This window comes from Rutilus rutilus (assembly GCF_951802725.1).
Source record: "Rutilus rutilus genome assembly, chromosome: 8".
NCBI classification, from domain to species: Eukaryota; Metazoa; Chordata; class Actinopteri; order Cypriniformes; family Leuciscidae; genus Rutilus; species Rutilus rutilus.
In genome coordinates this window covers 12,042,058-12,061,929 of record NC_140222.1, presented here as the reverse complement: position 1 = coordinate 12,061,929, position 19,872 = coordinate 12,042,058, and the positions used below count along the sequence as shown (strand labels likewise).

Genomic DNA, 19,872 nt, shown 5'->3' with positions numbered 1-19,872 from the left:
TTGGACAAAAAACTTCCTCACGTAATAACCTAGAATACTGTCTAACACTTGATGGCTGCTCTGTTAAGTCTTCGTCGTCGGTTAGGAACCTGGGTGTGCTCTTTGATACCAATCTTTCATTTGAAAGTCACGTGTCTAGTATCTGTAAAACCGCATTTTTCCATCTTAAAAATATATCTAAATTACGTCATATGCTCTCATTGACAAATGCGGAACAATTAGTTCATGCATTCATGACATCAAGGCTAGATTATTGTAATGCTCTACTGGGTGGTTGCCCTGCACGCTTAATAAACAAACTACAGCTAGTTCAAAACGCAGCAGCTCGAGTTCTTACCAGAACCAGGAAGTATGACCATATTAGCCCGGTTCTGTCAAAACTGCACTGGCTCCCTATTAAACATCGCATCAATTTTAAAATATTGCTGATTACTTACAAAGCACTAAATGGTTTAGCTCCGCAGTACTTGAGCGAGCTCTTAACGCATTATACTCCTTCACGTCTATTGCGATCTCAAAATTCCGGCCAGTTGATAATACCTAGAATATCAAAATCAACTGCTGGCGGTAGATCTTTTTCCTATTTAGCACCAAAACTTTGGAACAGCCTTCCTACCGTTGTCCGGGAAGCAGACACACTCTGTCAGTTCAAATCTAGATTAAAGACACATCTCTTTGACATAGCGTTCACATAATACATTATAGACTTCTATAATTCAATATTAGGCTGCATAGATTAGGTCAGCTGGAACCGGGAACACTTCCCATAAATCCTGATGTACTTGTTACATCATGAGAAGAATGGCATCTACGCTAATTTTAGTGTCTTTGTTTATCCCAAGGGTTTCCCACAGCCTGCCGGATCCAGGCCGTTTCCAGATCTGATGAAGGACCTTCGCCCGGACCCGATGTCAACGCAGTGCTGAAGTGCCAACTAGTCTATCCCTATGGAGGATCCCTTTCCCACTCTACAGATAAAGCGTCGTCGGGAAAACTCAATTTGCGTATCTACCCCGAATTGATAAAATAAAATAAAATTCTGAATCAAAACAATAAGGAAACACCAGTAATTTGTTTAGGCTTGGTTTGTAGGGAATTCCAAACCTGCACACATATATTCAAACGCACATAACTATGGAACCCGTTCTCAATGCGCATCTGAACGCCATCAGCGTTTCTCACAGGTTCGCGTTTAAAGTTTGTGTAGAGAGAATGGTGTCGTCTTGACGGCCCTAATTTAAAACCAAATAATCGTTGCGACGGAAGCGAATCAATCAAAACTAACTTTAGCTGGAAAATAACTTTATTAAAGAACCGCTATAAAGCCAAACAATCTTACGTTAAACTATACATTTATCTCTGTAAAGCTGCTTTGAGACAATCTACATTGTTAAAAGCGTTATATAAATGAAGATGACTTGACTTGACTTGACTTAATTTTCTCTATATGATAATTAAACTCTTTTAAGTGAAGGAACATTTTGATATACATATATATATTGGAGTGGAAGTTTTTGGGAACAGAACATAATTTCTTACAAGGTTAAAGGATAGTTTAAGTGGCTAATGGTGAAAACTAATACCTATGGTAACTGTATAATCATGCATAATTAACATGTTATGATCATGTATTATAAGTTTTATAATGTATTAATGTATTATAATCGTGTCATGATGCAGGCAGTGTTTAATAATCCCTGTGCACTCCAGCCCGGACTATTGACACACCATCTCGGACTACATTACCCATAACCCACTGCCGGGACATATCAACAATGATTGTCATCAGCTGTTCCTCATAGCCTTGTTAACTCTGTGTATAAACCTGATTCACTCTGTCATTCACTGTGAGTTTTTGTTAGCTGTTTACACTGTATCTCTTAGCATTCTCCCTGGTTTCATTTTCTCTTGGTTTTGGATTTCTTGCCTGTCCTGTGGATTATTCTTTTGCCTTTGACCCCTGCCTGTTTGTTTGGACTGCCTTCCTGTGCTTGACCCTTTGCCTGTGTTTAGATTCTGAATTACTCAATAAAAGCTGCGCTTGGGTCTCAACCTTTGTGTTTATATATATATATATATATATATATACAGTGTATATATATATATATATATATATATATATATATATATATACATATACACTCACCTAAAGGATTATTAGCTAATCATTATTAATCATAACTGATAATTATGAGTTATTATTCATATTTCCCCTTTGAGCTAACTTGTTACAATAGTAACCAAACAGTTAACTGGACCCATTAACTTCCATAGTATTTTTTTTTTCCTACTATATAGTTATGATTAATCATTATTTGGGTCAGTTAATTGGATTAACTTGAGGTAAGCTAAATTAATATTACAATCAATGAATCAGTTCCAACAAACTTTCATGGCCACCGAAAAATAATTATTTCTTAGCATGTACAGCGCTTAGAGCATGTAGCAAAATCAAGATCGTAAAATGGACTTTGTTGCAAGCAGAGAATCAGAACCAAATACATATTGTTCACAAGTTTTATTAACTAAATCACAAACATGACTAAACAAACATACATACATTCAGACATACATACATAAATACATACATGCATAGATAAAATGGTGAGTGATATGGAACCGGAAGCAGGAAATGGGACTATGGAAAAGATCTATTTAACTATGAAAAGAACCATCAGCTTATCATTTTCAGAGCACCTCATTAAATTGATACTTGCATGGTCTGTGCAATGGACACAATTCTTGAAGTGGTTGAAAATTGAGTTTGTTGATGGGTCCATGAGTGTGAAATGTCACTGTACAAGTTGCAATCGTTTTCTTCTCTGCTGGATGGAGAAGGTATGATGAACTTGCATGGTTGTTTCGACACTGTTCTCATGGCAGGAGTGCAGATTGTGGCCTGCCGCCCGGGGCCTGCTGAGGCCACGCTGGACAGCACGGCATCCTGAATGTATCGAGAAGCCAAGAGTTGATCTTTGCAAGAGTGATGGTAAGGTTACAGTTTTCTTCTTGGTTGGATTTAAGAAAAAGGCAGTCTGACTCCCGCCGGTTCGCCAATACACAGGGAAGGTTATCACGTGTTCTGTTCTCACTCATGCAAAGTATTGGTTGGTTAAATTTGCAATACATTTAGGTATGTATTCTCTCGTTATTTCATCTGACTCCATAAATGAAAAGGTTTTGATGATATCTGTGGATCATTAATTATGAGTGAATGTTTGACTATTCCGTTTAACTCTTCAATGAAAATAATATAAAAGTCAGTTAGAATAATCACATGTAACAATTTATTATGTCAGGTAAATATATCATGCCAATTTCATAATCAATTCAAAGATAATCGATGCAAAACATAAAATCCTCTGGAATAGAGAGAAGATGCAAACCCAACTTTAAGAAATACATGAGGCTGAGAGATATCTCTCTCAGCCTCACGGGCTAATCTGAAGTACAGAAAAGGCCCCGAACTCCCTGCTGAATTTCATTAAATAGCCAGACCTCTTTCACATGTAAACATGTGCTAACAAAATAAATTTGCATTCAGAGGTAGCACCTCTGGGTGTAGGGAGACCATTTGTCTAAAGGCCAACCCCTCCTTGTGTGCTAGTTATCCATAAACCTTCAACAACCTTATTACCTTTTGTTTTACTTATTTGGAAATAGGACATTTGTACCAGTCGCACTGTGACATTTTAAATGATACCAAACATGAAAATACTCTGTGATAATCATTCACATTAAACTATACATTTTCTTGGGTGAATTCAGGTGATCATCTGAGCATGAGAGAGAGGGGGTGAGGGGATAGGGAAAGAGATGTAGATTCGGATGACTCGGAAGTGAGACTTTCGTCTTGATGGTGCATGAGAGCCAGTTCAAATGGTAATTTCCAGAGAGGTCCTTTTGTCCTCTCAGGGTCTGGTCACCCCCCGAAACAGACTGTCTGGAATTTCCTAATTTATCAATTCTTACAAGAATCTTTAAGATGCTTATAATACTAATGTGTCACAAAGTTAGCAAAATGTAATGTAAATTAACAAAAGGGGGGACGAAGATTGGAGTTTATAGAGACTAAACATGCCACACATATGATTTTGGTAAACCATAGTACGCAACGAAGTCTGAAACATTAAAGGAGAACTCCGGTCAATTTTAACATTGAGCTCATTTTTTTGTACATTTGGAGTGCTGTCAATACAGAGAACAACGACAAAAATCGGTGTTGCCTACACCGAGTTATTCTATTTTTAAAATTTGCACCCTATTGACTTCAATGGGGCAAGTAGTAAGCCTGCTTTTTAGCCTCTTAACATCCTTTAAGTGTCATTACAAGTGCACAGAAAATGTGAGTGATTCCTTCCGAGTGAACACGGGTGGATCTGACTGCAGTAGATGTTAGAGATATTAATAAAAATGAAGTTAATTCAGCCAGCGTTCATACCTTTGTTTACATCCTGTTTTCGGTGGAAGGCCATAGTAGTCGATTGCCGAGTTCACGCGCGTGATCATAGGTACTAAACCTATGCGCGTGAACTCGACAATCGATTACTATGGCCTTCCACCGAAAACAGGATGTAAACAAAGGTATGAGCGCTGGCTGAATTAACTTCATTTTTATTAATATCTCTAACATCTACTGCAGTCAGATCCACCCGTGTTCACTCGGAAGGAATCACTCACATTTTCTGTGCACTTGTAATGACACTTAAAGGATGTTAAGAGGCTAAAAAGCAGGCTTACTACTTGCCCCATTGAAGTCAATAGGGTGCAAATTTTAAAAATAGAATAACTCGGTGTAGGCAACACCGATTTTTGTCGTTGTTCTCTGTATTGACAGCACTCCAAATGTACAAAAAAATGAGCTCAATGTTAAAATTGACCGGAGTTCTCCATTAATCCCAAAAGTTTACAAGAATACATAGGCCAAACTACATAAAAGAAAAATCATGAGATGGGAAAATTAGATACATGTTTATATATTTCTCAAGTGCTTATATATAGAATATATAGGATTAACATGGTTTATTTAAAATCCTCAGCAAGAATTAAGTGAGCATCACAGCCCTCTGCAAATTCCTTTTGGGGTCGTAAAACTCTTAACAGTCTCAGTGACTACGTTTACATGCAGCCAATATCCGGGTTATGGTCGGGTTAGGGTCACTATTTGGGTTTCTGAAACATTCGGAATAACCCGTTTACATGCGTGAGCAGAGAGATTTACTCCTGTATACATGGAATTTGTAATCAGTTGGGAATATCCCGATGTAAACGGCGACGCACGGTTAGCGTCAGGACGTACGGACAACTTTAAGACGCAATATGCGTCATTTCCGATTCTTCTTCCTGTATCCAAAGACAACAACAACAGCAGCAGCACCCGGATAATGAATAGTTCGGGGCAGATAGCGATCGCCTTTGTTTGCGATTTCCTTCTCGCTCCAAAAGTGTGTTGCTGTGCTGCGTCTCGCCATGTTTACCTCTACTTCTTGTTTACTTCCGGTATACTGCACGCGGGTTTCTGTATGCGCCGTCTCTACTCAAAAGACCAAGATTCCTTGCGAATAGAACATGCGCAGAACACAAATCAATGTTCTTTTTGATGGGGATATGCCGATACGCGTTTACATGACCAAATATTCGGGTTAGAAAAGGGGTACCCCAGGGGTAATATCCGGGTTTTTAAAAACCGGGATATGAGCATATCCGGGTTTTTGCCGGTGTTTACATGGCCGTGCGCGACCGGGTTATTGCTAATATCCCGGTTTTGAACGGGTTATTGGCTGCATGTAAACATTTGTGTGTGTTCTGCGCATGTTCTATTCGCAAGGAATCTTGGTCTTTTGAGTAGAGACGGCGCATAAAAAAACCCGCGTGCAGTATACCGGAAGTAAACAAGAAGTATAGGTTAACATGGCGAGACGCAGCACAGCAACACACTTTTTGAGCGAGAAGGAAAGCGTAAACAAAGGCGATCGCTATCTGCCCCGAACTATTCATTATCCGGGTGCTGCTGCTGTTGTTGTTGTCTTTGGATACAGGAAGAAGAATTGGAAATGACGCATATTGCGTCTTAAGGTTGTCCGTACGTCCCGACGCTAACCGTGCGTCGCCGTTTACATCGGGATATTCCCAACTGATTACAAATTCCATGTATACAGGAGTAACTCTCTCTGCTCACGCATGTAAACGGGTTATTCCGAATGTTTCAGAAACCCAAATAGTGACCCTAACCCGACCATAACCCGGATATTGGCTGCATGTAAACGTAGTCATTGTGTCCTGTAACAGGACACCGCGTTCTGCCAGTGTGTTTGCTTCACTTGTGATGTTAGTTTTTGGGGAAGTTTCATAAACCTTTGTTGGGAGAGTGAGTTTGCTGGATTATTCATTAAATAAATTAATAATTTGAGTGTGTGATTGGTCCAGACGCTACACTGGCATTCTTCAAAATATTTTCCTTTGTGTTCAGCAGAAGAAAGAAATTCATACAAGTTTGAAACAACTTGAGGGTGAGTAAATGATGACAGAATTTTCATTTTGAAGTGAACTATCCCTTTGAAGTATCCAGTAAGAAGAGGGTGTTTCACTTCCCGGCATTAAATGTGCGTCAAACCCATGATCGCTGTGATTTCCGCGGCCAAATGAATTCCGAGGACTCACGTTAACTCAGAAGTTAATCTGGAGTCATCAACGAATACCATGCAACGAATCCTCGCACTGACGAATCCTCGCACTGACGACTCGCCAACCGAACACACAATCTATCGGAGCAAGATAGACACATTACATGATGGACATCAAAGACTTATTTTACATCTTGCCATACCACCCCTTTAATTGGTTGCCAGGTGTGTTTCACTAGGGTTGGAGATGAACTGTGCAGTTTCCGTTCTCGTTTTGACAACCCACTAACTACAGAAAATATTGTATTTGTAACATATTACAGCATTATATACAATATAATTTTTGTGAAACACAGTGATGAACTGATGAACTTTGCATGTTTTCTCGTCTTCTGTTTGAAAAGCACAAACTCTTACTTTGGTCAATTAGAAAATAAATACACACTTTAACATATTTCTAAACATTCTATTTGCACAATACATCTCCTATTTACATTTTGTATAATCAGTTGTACGTTATACTTGCCATTTTTTTCTCACTGGTGTATATCTCCTGTAGCGATATTAAATCACAGCAGCGACTGCTACAGTCACAAACATCAGAACAGCAGCACTTATTCCTGCTATAGCAGCTGAAGATGAACCTGAATCTGGAACAAATAAAGACACACAGTCATTATTACTAGAGATCACCTGATAATTGATTTTACCAATACTGTTCACTGATATTAACATATTTTTATTTTCAGTTCCTTGATATTGATTTAACTTGTAAATTGCACCATCTGGTGTGTTTTTGAGCAACATCAGTTAAAACAGCATCAGCTCTGTGAGATCAACAGAAAACAACGTTCACAGGAAAACTGACTGATATTATGCACTTTTGCTATTAACAATAGACTTCAAAATTGTAAGTCTCTTTAGAAGATGATTATTTTTTAATGTTGAGTTAAAAAGCTCCCTTTTTCAAACAGGCCACAATTAAAACATTTACTGAGACGATTTATAGGGTCTTGAAACCCTATGTGAAAACTATGTGATAAGATATGTACAGGCTGCACATCACTTAAAACACTAAAATCCCTCATAAATTGAATACATTTTTCAGAGCATTTCAGAGAACTGAGCGGTCGTGCATGTTGAGTGTGCGAGACCCCATTTCGTGTGGCCGTGTTAATAGCATTTTTTTTTTTTTTACTTTCTGTATGGCTCCGCATCCAAAGATGTACGACTTCGCCGTTGTACTATTCTTTGAAACGACAGGGAGAAACTCTTGAGTAATTGTCCTCTAAAATATCAGGAATCAGGGGTGAGAAGAAGTAAGGTACATGTGAATGTTTATTTTAGTACACTTCACCAAAACCTCCACTCTAAAAAATGCTGGGTTGTTTTTTAACCCAGAATGCTGGGTCAAGTCTATTGGGTAATTTTGTTGGGTTATTTTATCACATTTTTAAACACCTTTGGGTAGTTTTAATTTTCCAGTTGTTGGGTTAAACCTGCTGGGTTGCAATGCTGGGTTGTTTCTGCTCAGCTGGGTTGTTTCATGAGCTTCTTGCCTTTGAGATGTTTAAATTCGCTAAGGCTACCTCGCTAAGGAACGTTTTTATATAGTTTTATTTTTTTTTATTAATAATTAGTTTGAATTAGCATAATTATAACTTTTTTTCGTAGCAACAATTTTTAAACTTATACAGACTAAAATTGGCAACTTGTTCGACAAACAATTGTTACCTCAGAATCAGATATTGACTCGCATAGTCATTTTAAAGTATGTGAGACAAGATTAATAGCCTACAGTTAATGATTCTGTATCACAAGGACCCATGAAATCTGTGAAAACTTTTGATTTGTTTCTGTCACTGACAATCGAATTGAACAAAGTGAGTTGATCACTCAAAACAAAACAATTGAGTAATATGACTCACTGCTCTTATGTAAAACGCTTGCAATTGTCCAACGACATGTAAATGCATATTCATATTCATTTATCATATTCACATCCTGCGCCACGTTGTTTAAATAGCAAAATAGCATTTTCACCTATTTGTGCGCCCATGGGCTGCTGGTCTATGTTCAGGCACATTGTTGGCGCGTTGCTTTGAAGACATTGAAATAGACTGTGCCATTGACCGGCAAAAACCTGGTCTAAAGTCAATGGCGCAGTATTTATATATTTATTTTTTTGTTATTAACAGTGCGTTAGTTAGTTAGCTAATATGCGCCTATAAGCGGGTCCACAACGACACGCACAGAGATGAAAAGGGTATGTATGAACTTATCTTACTCTGGGGGATAAGCTAAAGTCCCAAAAAGTTGGCGTGTTCCTTTAAATAAATTATATTTATACTGCATGCGAATTAATATACAGTTATAGAGGGAAAAAAAACTTCTGAATGTCACTGTAAAAATCTCACTAAACATGAATGCATAAATGACTCACCATGAACACAAACACTGAAGATCTTTTCACTGTCACTGCTGCCACTGATGATTCGTAGTTTATAAACTCCAGAGTCTGTGTTTCTGGTGTTTGTGATGATCAGAGATCCAGTCTGATGATCCAGCTTCAGTCTGTCTCTGAATCTCTCAGTATCTTCATTACACTGAACATCTGTACAGATCTTACTCTGATCTCTATTGATTTGAGCGATGCGAATGTCATTATAATACCATCTAATTCTGTCTTGTTGGTTTGTTTGAACACCAGTGTTTAGAGTGACTGAATCTCCCTCCATCACAGACACTTCAACTGTATCAGCACCAGACGCTCCTGTAGAAGAAATCAACAGTTCGTTATGAGCCAAACCACATTAAACAAAAGGAAAGTGCTGTGACAATGTTTTTCTAGACATCATAAAGATTGCAGTTAGAGAAATATTAATGTAACATGCAAACAAACAGCAGAAGAACATCATTGATTTACAGCAGGGAATGTGTATATCCTATAGCCCAATCCTGTTCATGGAGATATACGTTCCTGCAGAGTTCAGATCCAATCCTGATCAAAAACTCCTGTCTGTAATTATCAAGGACTCATGAATATCTTAATTATCTGTTTCAGTAGTTTTTGACCATGGATGGAGCTGAACATTACAAGAAGTTAGATCTCCAGGAACAGAATTGGGCTCTACAGTATGAGATCCAGCAATGTTGTGACAATCTGACAAATTTCAAAAACACATTGTGCACAGAAAGTTCACTTCACAACGACCCCATCATTAAAGACTTCTCAATTCTCTAACTGCACTGAAGAAGTGAAGATACACAGGTGTTTCCTATGCAGGAGTCTTCGGCTGCGTCCGAAAACGTGGGCAGTGACTTGTTGCCTCACTGCTCTATCAGGCAATGACTTTGCCAGCAGTGTCTGCACACGAAGGTTACTCGCGAAACTGATTTCAGACACACTTCTGAGGTAGTGTTACGGTTTAATGATCTACAGCAAAATTAGGAGAAAACTAAGTAAATAATTAATGACTACAATAATTTCTCTCTAGAAATGACATCATAAGTGGAAAACATTTATCAAAAATGTACATTTACACACAAACTGACGACCAGCCACAAGTGATCAAGTAGTCAAGTATATTCCAATATACAAATAAGATGTCCGAATTCATTTTCTTTCCATGCATCCTTCCCTCACATCCTAATGGCGGTGGAGCTGATACACGAGGAAAGGAAGCGAGGACGCACAAATAAGAAATGAGAAGCACCAATGAGTTCTGTACTGTGCTGGTATACCCAGCATGCACTGCAGGCATGAAGCTTTTCATTTCATATCATCATTGTTGAGATTCATACGCTGATACTTGATCTGTGTGTCTGAATGCCACTCCCTGAAATGAGCTTTTACAGGGTAGGATTTAAACCTAAATGTATTACAATGGTCAAAAAAAAAAAAAAAAAAAAAACCCTGCAAAATACAAATGATAAATGCATTTCTGTCGAATATAAATAGATTAGATAAGAGACACTATAACAGCTTAAAATCTTACCATGATTGCGTAAACACAAGAGCAATACAGGCAAAATAAAAAGAAGCTTCATTCTCTGGTCCTCCTCTGCATCACGTCGATGCTAAAGTGAAAGTAATATTTTGGGATGCTTATCCACGCAGTGTAGCGCGATGACGTAGTGACGCTTCGCATGTTCTCTGACGCATACGATTAAAATTGTTGGAAATATAATATTATTTTGTAGGGTTTACGATGTTTTATTTGTGGGAGGAAACGCAGCACTCGATTATGTGTCCCCGCGCCATCAAACGTGTTTAAAACTATAACAATGTATGCCCACATTGTTTTATCACAAACAGATTTCACTTCAATTTATCAGCAATAATAAATAATGATCATTTATTTATAATTAGTTGATCCAAAGAGAGATAAACCAATGTATTTTCGAGGTCGTATAAAAATAAGATCACTGCGAGGAAATCAAAGATAACCTTTATTTTCACCTTTTTTTTTTTAGACAAGTGAATGCATATTCTGATTCAATAATGTGTCTTTCTTCTGCTCCCTGGAGACGCAGTTGGTTCACTAGTCAAAGTGAAAGTAATGAACAAACGGGGATCCCTAGGCTTTATGGGATGTAGGGTGATGTAGACAACAACGTGACATTCTAAAACACTTAAAGTAAAAAAAAAAAAAGAAAAACGTTTAACGTAGCTTAATGTACTGAGACAGTGGCATTAGCAGACCAAACCTTAGGCTTGTTTGAGATGAGCAAAATCTGTCAAAAATCTTTGTAATATGTAGGATGTGTGGATTATTAAAACTGCAAAGGTAAAGCATATGTTAAAATGATTGTGACAGGTGTGAAGGGGAGGAGAATTTGTGTGCATCAGGTTTCTGGACAAGAAAGACTTCCTCATAGGAGACACCCGTGTATCCTCACTCATCACCTAAAGCTTCATCACTCCTTGATCCTCGATCCTCACAGTACAGTTAGAGAGATGTCCTTAAGGATAGCTTTCTTTGATCGGTTTCTGGATCATGATGGGCTGAAGGACGGAGGAGCGAGGAAACGAGAAAACATCAATTTGAGTATTAAGAAGCACCCACTGGTGACTCCCAGCATGCATTGCAGCATGAATTAATCATGCAGCTGAGTTGAATTGTCTTATTGTTTTCTTTCTTTTACTATTTTATTTTATTTTTGCTGTTGTTTTGTTGTAACATAAGTTGCTTATTTTGTGATTTTCAGAGTTTATCTGAATATTTTGTGGATTGTCATTGTTGAGATTAAAACGCTGATTTGTGATGTTTGTGTGTCTAAATGAGGTTGTTGTGAAGTGACCTTTCTGTGAACAATGTGTTTTTGAAATTCTTTAGATTGTCAGTTCTGTTCCTGGAGATCTAACTTGTTGTAAAGTTCAGCTCCAACCCCGATCAAAAACAACTGAAGCAGATAATTAAGATCTTCAGGAGAGTTTGATCAGGAGATCTGAACTCTGCAGGAACATAGAGCTCCAGGAACAGGATTGGGCATCTCTGCTGTAAATCAGTGATGTTCTTCTGCTGTTTGCTTGCATGTTACATTATGCATACAGATAGACAAACATTTTCACAGCACTTTCCTGTTGTATAATGTTGTTCAGCTCATAATGAACTATTCATTTCTTCTACAGGAGCTTCTGGTGTTGACATAGACCGAGTGTCAGTGATGGAGGGAGATTCAGTCACTCTAAACTCTGGTGTTCAAACAAACCAACAAGACAGAATTAGATGGTATTATAATGACATCCGCATCGCTCAAATCAATAGAGATCAGAGTAAGATCTGTACAGATGTTCAGTGTAATGAAGATACTGAGAGATTCAGAGACAGACTGAAGCTGGATCATCAGACTGGATCTCTGACCATCATGAACACTAGAAAGACACATGCTGGAGTTTATAAACTATGGATCACCAGCGGCAGCGACAGTGAAAAGATCTTCAGTGTTTCTGTCACTGGTGAGTCATTATGTTTGAGAGGAAGTCTTGTACATTTAAATCACATCATATTTTGTGTTTAGTGATTTTTTTTTTTTTTTCTCTTTACCTGTATATTAATTCACATACAGTATATGGGCGTTTCTTCAACTACGGGCACTTTTAGGCTTGTGAAGTTGAATAAAAAAAACTTGTTCAAAAGTCACGTAACACAGTCTCATAAGTTTAAATAATTTGTCTAGTTTTAAGGTCTGTAAGAGGACAAACTTAGATTACAAGAGAAATTGTTAATATTTTACATTTTTTCCGACCTGCAATGAACAAATGTCATTTCCACCACATCTCTATATACAGCTGTTATTTAAAAACAGAATAACTTATGCCACTCAAGAATTGTCTAAGATCATTTTTTAACTAGTTTTATCAGTTTTTCCACAATGTACAAAAATTATACATTTGTCAATGAGATAAATTAACTGCCCTAAGGACCAAATGGTGAACTGTACACCTGTCACACTCTGAAATTTAATTTTGGTTAGGGCAAGAGCTTATTAGAAAATAAATAACTTGAATTTTTATATTAAGTACAGCATGATCTCGTAAATTGTGGATACATTTTTAATGTGTGATGAGAACTTTTTAAATGTTTTTAAAAAATGTGTGTGGTGATGGAAATGACAGGGTGGTGGTGGAAATGACAATGAATTAACGTGAATGTAGAGAAACAGTAATATTTAGAGAAATATTTATTTGAAAAATATATTTTGAAAACTCTTAAACTCATCACACTCAGTAAACTCAATTCACAACGTCAATCTACTCTTGCAATCCATATCAATTGTACTTTGTAATCTTAAATGTCATTTCCACCACATGCTGTCATTTCCACCACAGAGGGCAGTGTGGTGGAAATGACATTTCTGTAGTTTTTTTGTGAAAAAAGGGAAGATAGCTTCACTGATAGCTTTGAATTAATACTCAGCATTTCATGCATGCAAAATACTCTTATTTAACTTATTTTTTTTTACTTTTTAAAAACACCCTTGAAGGTACAGCATGTTTCCACCACATGCTGTCATTTCCACCGCAGAGGGCAGTGTGGTGGAAATGACATTTCTGTAGTTTTTTGTGAAAAAAGGGAAGATAGCTTCACTGATCAGCTTTGAATTAATACTCAGCATTTCATGCATGCAAAATACTCTTATTTAACTTAAAAAATTTTTACCTTTTAAAAACACCCTTGAAGGTACAGCATGTTTCCACCACATGCTGTCATTTCCACCACAGAGGGCAGTGTGGTGGAAATGACTGTGGTGGAAATGACATTTCTGTAGTTTTTTGTGAAAAAATGGAAGATAGCTGCACTGATTAGCTTTGAATTAATACTTAGCATTTCATGTATGTAAAATACTCTTATTTAACTTAAAATTTTTAACTTTTTAAAAACACCCTTGAAGGTACAGCATGTTTGGAAATGACGTAGAATAAATATATTAACTGATCAAGCAATATTTACCTTGATTTTTCTTATTTGTTCTTGATGAAAATTTAAAATTGCCTCCATGTCCAACATGTGCTCTGATGTCTCTGAACATTTCCATAGAAACCACCTAAACAATCTTTCACACAAACTTTTTAAAGGGACATTACAGTGTTGTGGTGGAAATGACACCAATACTGTGTGACAGCTATATTTTGTATAAAAAGTAATATTGATGGTGGTCTCACATTAAATACTATAATGTATTTTAATTATTTTACTAGTGCTTAATTTAAGTATATTAATAGTTACCAGATAAGTCTTTTAAACTGTATTTTCATTGTTGAAGTTAAAAAGTCTGGGTGTGCGACAAGGAGAAAACAGTGATTTTGACAGCTAAAAGGAGGTTGAAACGTATGAAGAAATCATAATAGAAAGGTAGTAAAAAGTTTTTAAGGAGGTTTTATTGTTAGTTTGAAAAAGAAAGAGGATTTTGTCCAAAATTGTATGTATTTTTAAAAATATGACCAAAGTACATAAAAGTGCCCATAGTCTAAGAATCACCCATAAAGATAATTTCATCAAAACACATTAACTGATAAAGGGAAAATTGTAGATTTAAATATACATTTTGATTGAAAATGTTTAGGTTTTCCATTGGTTGTTAGATTACACAGTTGGTTTTGTTCTGGTACACATGATTGACAGTTTCTATCCATCTATTATTTCATACTCAGTGTTTTTTTTTTTTTTTTTTTTTTATTCTCCAGGAATAGTGTAGAGGATTAGATGTAAAATATGTTTATAAGGAAAACATTTGAATAAATGTAGCTTTTCAGACTGAAAGTCAGGAGAGCTTGTTTTATGTCTTTCATATAATCCGTTCTCTCATGTTGTGTGTCTGTCCCTCAAAACAAGATCCTTCCAGCATCTGTTAGTTTGTGTTTCAGGTGTTTCTGCTGCTGAACGAGAAGAAGTGAAGAGAAAGGAGGGAGAATCTGTCACTTTTGATCCTGGTGTAATAAAAAACTCAAATGATTTTATTACATGGTATATTAATGACATTCTCATCGCTGAAATCACTGGAGATCAGAGTAAGATCTGTACAGATGTTCAGTGTAAAGAGAGATTCAGAGACAGACTGAAGCTGGATCATCAGACTGGATCTCTGACCATCACAAACACCAGAAACACAGACTCTGGAGAATATAAACTACAGATCAACAGCAGCAGATTCAGCATCATTAGGAGCTTCAGTGTTTCTGTCACTGGTGAGTCTCATTTAGTCATTAAGTACATTTGCCTTTGAGCATTTTTAGAAACCCAGTAAATGTTTTAATTGTGGCCTGTTTGAAAAAAGTGAGTTTTTTGACTCAATATCAATTTTCAATTTCAATTGTCAGTTTTCCTGTGAATATTGATTTCTGTTGAGCTCACAGAGCTGATGCTGTTTTAGCTGCTGTTGCTCAAAAACACACCAGATGGCGCAATTTACAAGTTAAAGGGGTGGTTGATTATGATTTAACTTTTCTAACTTTAGTCAGTGTGTAATGTTGCTGTTTTAGTATAAACAACATCTGCAAAGTTACAATGCTAAAAGTTCAAAGCAAAAGGAGATATTTTCTTTTAAAGTAATTGTTTAGAAAATAGGACTACAACAAACGGCTGGTATAGGGACTTCACACATTCCTCTCGGGTTAGTGACATCATGAACCCTAACATTTACGTAAACCCCGCCCCCGGAAACGTGATTTATAGATTATCATGACAGAATATGCTATTTGCATTTAAAGGGACAGACACAAAAACGGTGTGTTTTTGCTCACCCAAAAAGAGACAACTTTAATATGTTCTATAAAATATCTGTGGGGTATTTTGAGCTTAAACTTCACATACACGCTCTGGGGACATCAGAGATTTATTTTACTTATTGTGAAAATGGCATTATACCACCCCTTTAAATCAATATCATGCACCTTTCTACTGTAAATAGAAAGATGTAATTATCAGTCAACAGTATTGGTAAAATCCATTACCAGTTGATCTCTATTATTAATGACTGTTTTTCTTCATCTGTTCCAGATTCAGGTTCATCTTCAGCTGTTATAGCAGGAATAAGTGTTGCTGTTGTTCTGCTGTTTGTGACTGTATCAGTCGCTGCTGTGATTTAATATTGCATAAGAAAAAATGGCAAGTATAACATACAGCTGATTATACAAAATGTGAATATGAGATTTATTGTGCAAACATAATCTTTAGAAATATGTTAAAGTATTTGTTTTCTAATTGACCAAAGTATGTGTTTTTCAAACAGTAGACAAGACATCAGACAATGATGATCAGGTGAGATAATGTGAGCACTAAATCTATCTAAAAAAAAAAAAATTTTTACAGCAGACTGACAAAGTGAATTGGTGACATCATTTCAAACAAAATCAGGCCAAAACAAAGTTTGTTTCGGGAGTTTGAAACCGCTTGCTTTGAACTCCCTTGGTTAGTGGTGATTATGTTTAAAGTGTGACTTTAATTTTTGTTGAGTGTTTATGTTTTATTATTGAGAGGAAAGTGTGCAGCACATTTTTTCGAATTCATCTAAACTCGCTCTCAGCAGTGTATGCGGTGTCTGGATGTTTGCATACAGTATATCACTGGTCACAACAACAGCACAGGGTCTTTTTATCCCTGATGTAAATTAGGAAAAATAATTTCACCTGTGTTTTCTGTGTGAATGTATGTGTGGTTTCATTCAGAAATCATCACACAGATACACCAATTCTAATTGATGTATTTAAGAGAGTGCTGCTTTTGAGCTGTTTTACTTCAGAATGAAGAACAGGGGTCTTTACTTTGAGTAAACATCAGAGGGACAAACACACTTTGTGTGTGTAACTGAATCATTAATCATGAACATTTGTTTTAACTGTGACTTTGTATTCTTTCTTTCAGGAGATTGGTGACACAAAACAAAAGTCCCTTATTGACAATTCAATAAAGAGTCTCACTAAGTCCCTTCATAAGCCTGAGAATCCACAGATGGATGCTGATAAAAGGGTGTCTGCTCTCTGGGATCAGAACAAGCGTCTGCCAGCGGCTGTCCCTAAAGAGGTTTCTAATGATCAGAACGAGCCTCTGATGGCTGTCCATGACGAAGAGACAAGTGGTCAGAACAAGCCTCTGTCACCGACTGTCCATAACGAAGAGACAAGTGGTAAGACAAATGAGCTTCTGTTGCCGACTGTCTACTGCAAGCGTTATTCGCCGAATCATATGCACAAAAACATTAGAATTTGAGTGGCCAATCAGAGGTGTAAGTTAGTAAGATTCCACTCAAAATTCTTTAGTTTTTGTTCATTGCCGAGTTCTTCACGCTCACAAATCTTCTTAATATAACAAACACATTGCAGTCATGATATAAATAAGAGATTCAGTGTGCAGTGTTAGACAGCTTTGTTGATTATAATGAAGCTTTCTGAGATTGCGATGAACTGAGAGTGAGTGACAGCCTTTTAGTAATTTTAAATGAAGCATGAACTTTTTAGTATTTTGGATTACAATGTTTACAATAATAAAGTTGACAAGATTGTGAAAAAATAAATGTAATAGTTCATAACATGTTATGTTGGACTAATTTAAACATTCACTGCCTGCATCATGATGCAGTTATACATTAATACATTATAAAACATATATATACATTACCATAACATGTTAATTATGCATGATTATGCAGTTACCATATGTATTAGTTTTACCATTAGCGTTTGGCACTTAAACTATCCTTTAGAATAAATAAGTGAAATCACAAATTACCGACTCTTCATGGCAAATCTGTGTGTATTATTCTGAAATAGCTGTTTTAAAACCTCTTTACCAAGTAAAGTGCAGTGTATTTTCTTTTAAATAAATTTAGATTTGTTTATTTATATATATATATATATATATATACAGTATATATACATACAGTATATACAGTACAGGCCAAAAGTTTGGAAACATTACTATTTTTAATGTTTTTGAAAGAAGTTTCTTCTGCTCATCAAGCCTGCATTTATTTGATCAAAAATACAGTAATATTGTGATATATTATTACAATTTAAAATAATTGGTTTTCAATGTATTATACTTTAAATTATAATTTATTTCTGTGATGCAAAGCTGAATTTTCAGGATCATTACTCCAGTCCTTTAGAAATCATTCTAATATGATGATTCATTATCAAAGTTGGAAATAGTTCTGCTGCTTAATATTTTTTCATAACCTGTGATACTTTTTTAGGATACTTTGATGAATAAAAAAAAAAAATGTTTTAAAAATAGAAATCTTTTGAAACAACAATATGCACTACTGGTCAGTAATTTTTTTCTTTCTTTTTTTGATATAAATCAATACTTTTATTCAGCAAGGATGTGTTAAATGCAGTTCTTTTTAACCTTTTATTCATCAAATATATTAGGCAGCAGAACTGTTTCCAACACTCATAATAAATCAGAATATTAGAATGATTTCTAAAGGATCATGTGATAGACAGGAGTAATAATGCTGAAAATTCAGCTTTGCATCACAGAAATAAATGATAATTTAAAGTATAATAATTTGAAAACCAATTATTTTAAATTGTAATAATATATCACAATATTAAATTTTTTCTGTATTTTTGATCAAATAAATATATATATATATATATATATATATATATATATATATATGTGTGTGTGTGTGTGTGTGTGTGTGTGTGTGTGTGTGTGTGTGTGTGTGTGTGTGTGTGTGTAAGGAGTTTTTATACTTGAAGTGTCTTCTTTTAAAGGAAACCATGACTCGGACTGTAGTCATGAATTACAAACAATTAAATTTGATTGTTATTTTCAAAAATGGGGATGACAGGAAAGAGGCTAATTTATTGCTTTTTTATGTCTATTTGTTGTTTAATTCTTTTGAGTATTTGCTAGTTGTTAATTACCATTTATGTTCATTTTTATCAATATTCATGTCGTAGTAAATTGCAGTTCATATTAAATATACGTATTTAATATATACAGTCTCGCTAATAGTCGCTAATACAGGAACTAATAGTGTCTGGGCCACAGGCTACTCAATGTCCTTATTGTTTTTGACGTGTGCAAAAGTGGATGTTTGTCTTTGTACTTTCTTGTGTTGTAACCCTTAACATTGTGCCTTTTGTGAAGCATTTTGTCAAGATGCTAATTCATGTTTTTACTGCTAAGTTTATGGATTTTTTTTGTGTATTTACGGAATGAGATTTGGCTTTTCTGTGTTCCCTTACCTGCTCCTATATCTACGAAATCCCTGCATGCGATTCATGTATAGCACTATTCTGGAATAAAAGCAAACACCTGGTTAATGAACACTTGCATCTCAACATCGAGTTATTCAAGCTAACATTGAATCTTTTGTAGAGTGATCATTGTTTGTCCTTGTACATTCTGGAATATGATTTTTATTTTATTTTATTTTTTACTAACATAAACTTTCACTTTTAACATTTAACATATAGGATCTCATCACAACAAATCAGAAGTGACTGTAATTTTTTTCTTTTTTTAAAATTTTATTTTAGCAGCTAACAGACTGAATCAAATCTGGACAAAAACTGGATGTCCTCATTTAACTAAATACAAGTTCACAAAATAGTCATGAATACAATATTGTAATAGGAATTATCATTAAATGTCACTGCAAATTGTGGAGTCAATGAGGAACAGTGAATGGGGGGTGTAATGTACGGGAGCCAAAGAAGGCAGATGGGTAGGTGTCAAGTTTTCCAGAATTTTGTTTCAGCTCTTCTCAAACTTGAGATGGCATTCAGACT

The 19,872-nt window shown here is 35.9% G+C and overlaps 1 protein-coding gene across 1 annotated transcript in view; it reads right to left on the bottom strand.

Annotated features, from left to right (window-relative positions):
• Window positions 1-7,150: 7,150 nt before the first annotated feature.
• Window positions 7,151-19,872, bottom strand: part of LOC311295130 (uncharacterized protein) — a 34,194-nt gene continuing 21,472 nt past the window's right edge. The window contains exons 3-4 of the mRNA XM_084416347.1: window positions 9,067-9,396; window positions 7,151-7,273 (exon numbers count right to left, since the gene is read on the bottom strand). Coding sequence (XP_084272473.1) covers window positions 7,188-7,273; window positions 9,067-9,396 — 416 coding nt within the window. The 3' untranslated portion in view covers window positions 7,151-7,187. The remainder of the gene's footprint in view (window positions 7,274-9,066; window positions 9,397-19,872) is intronic.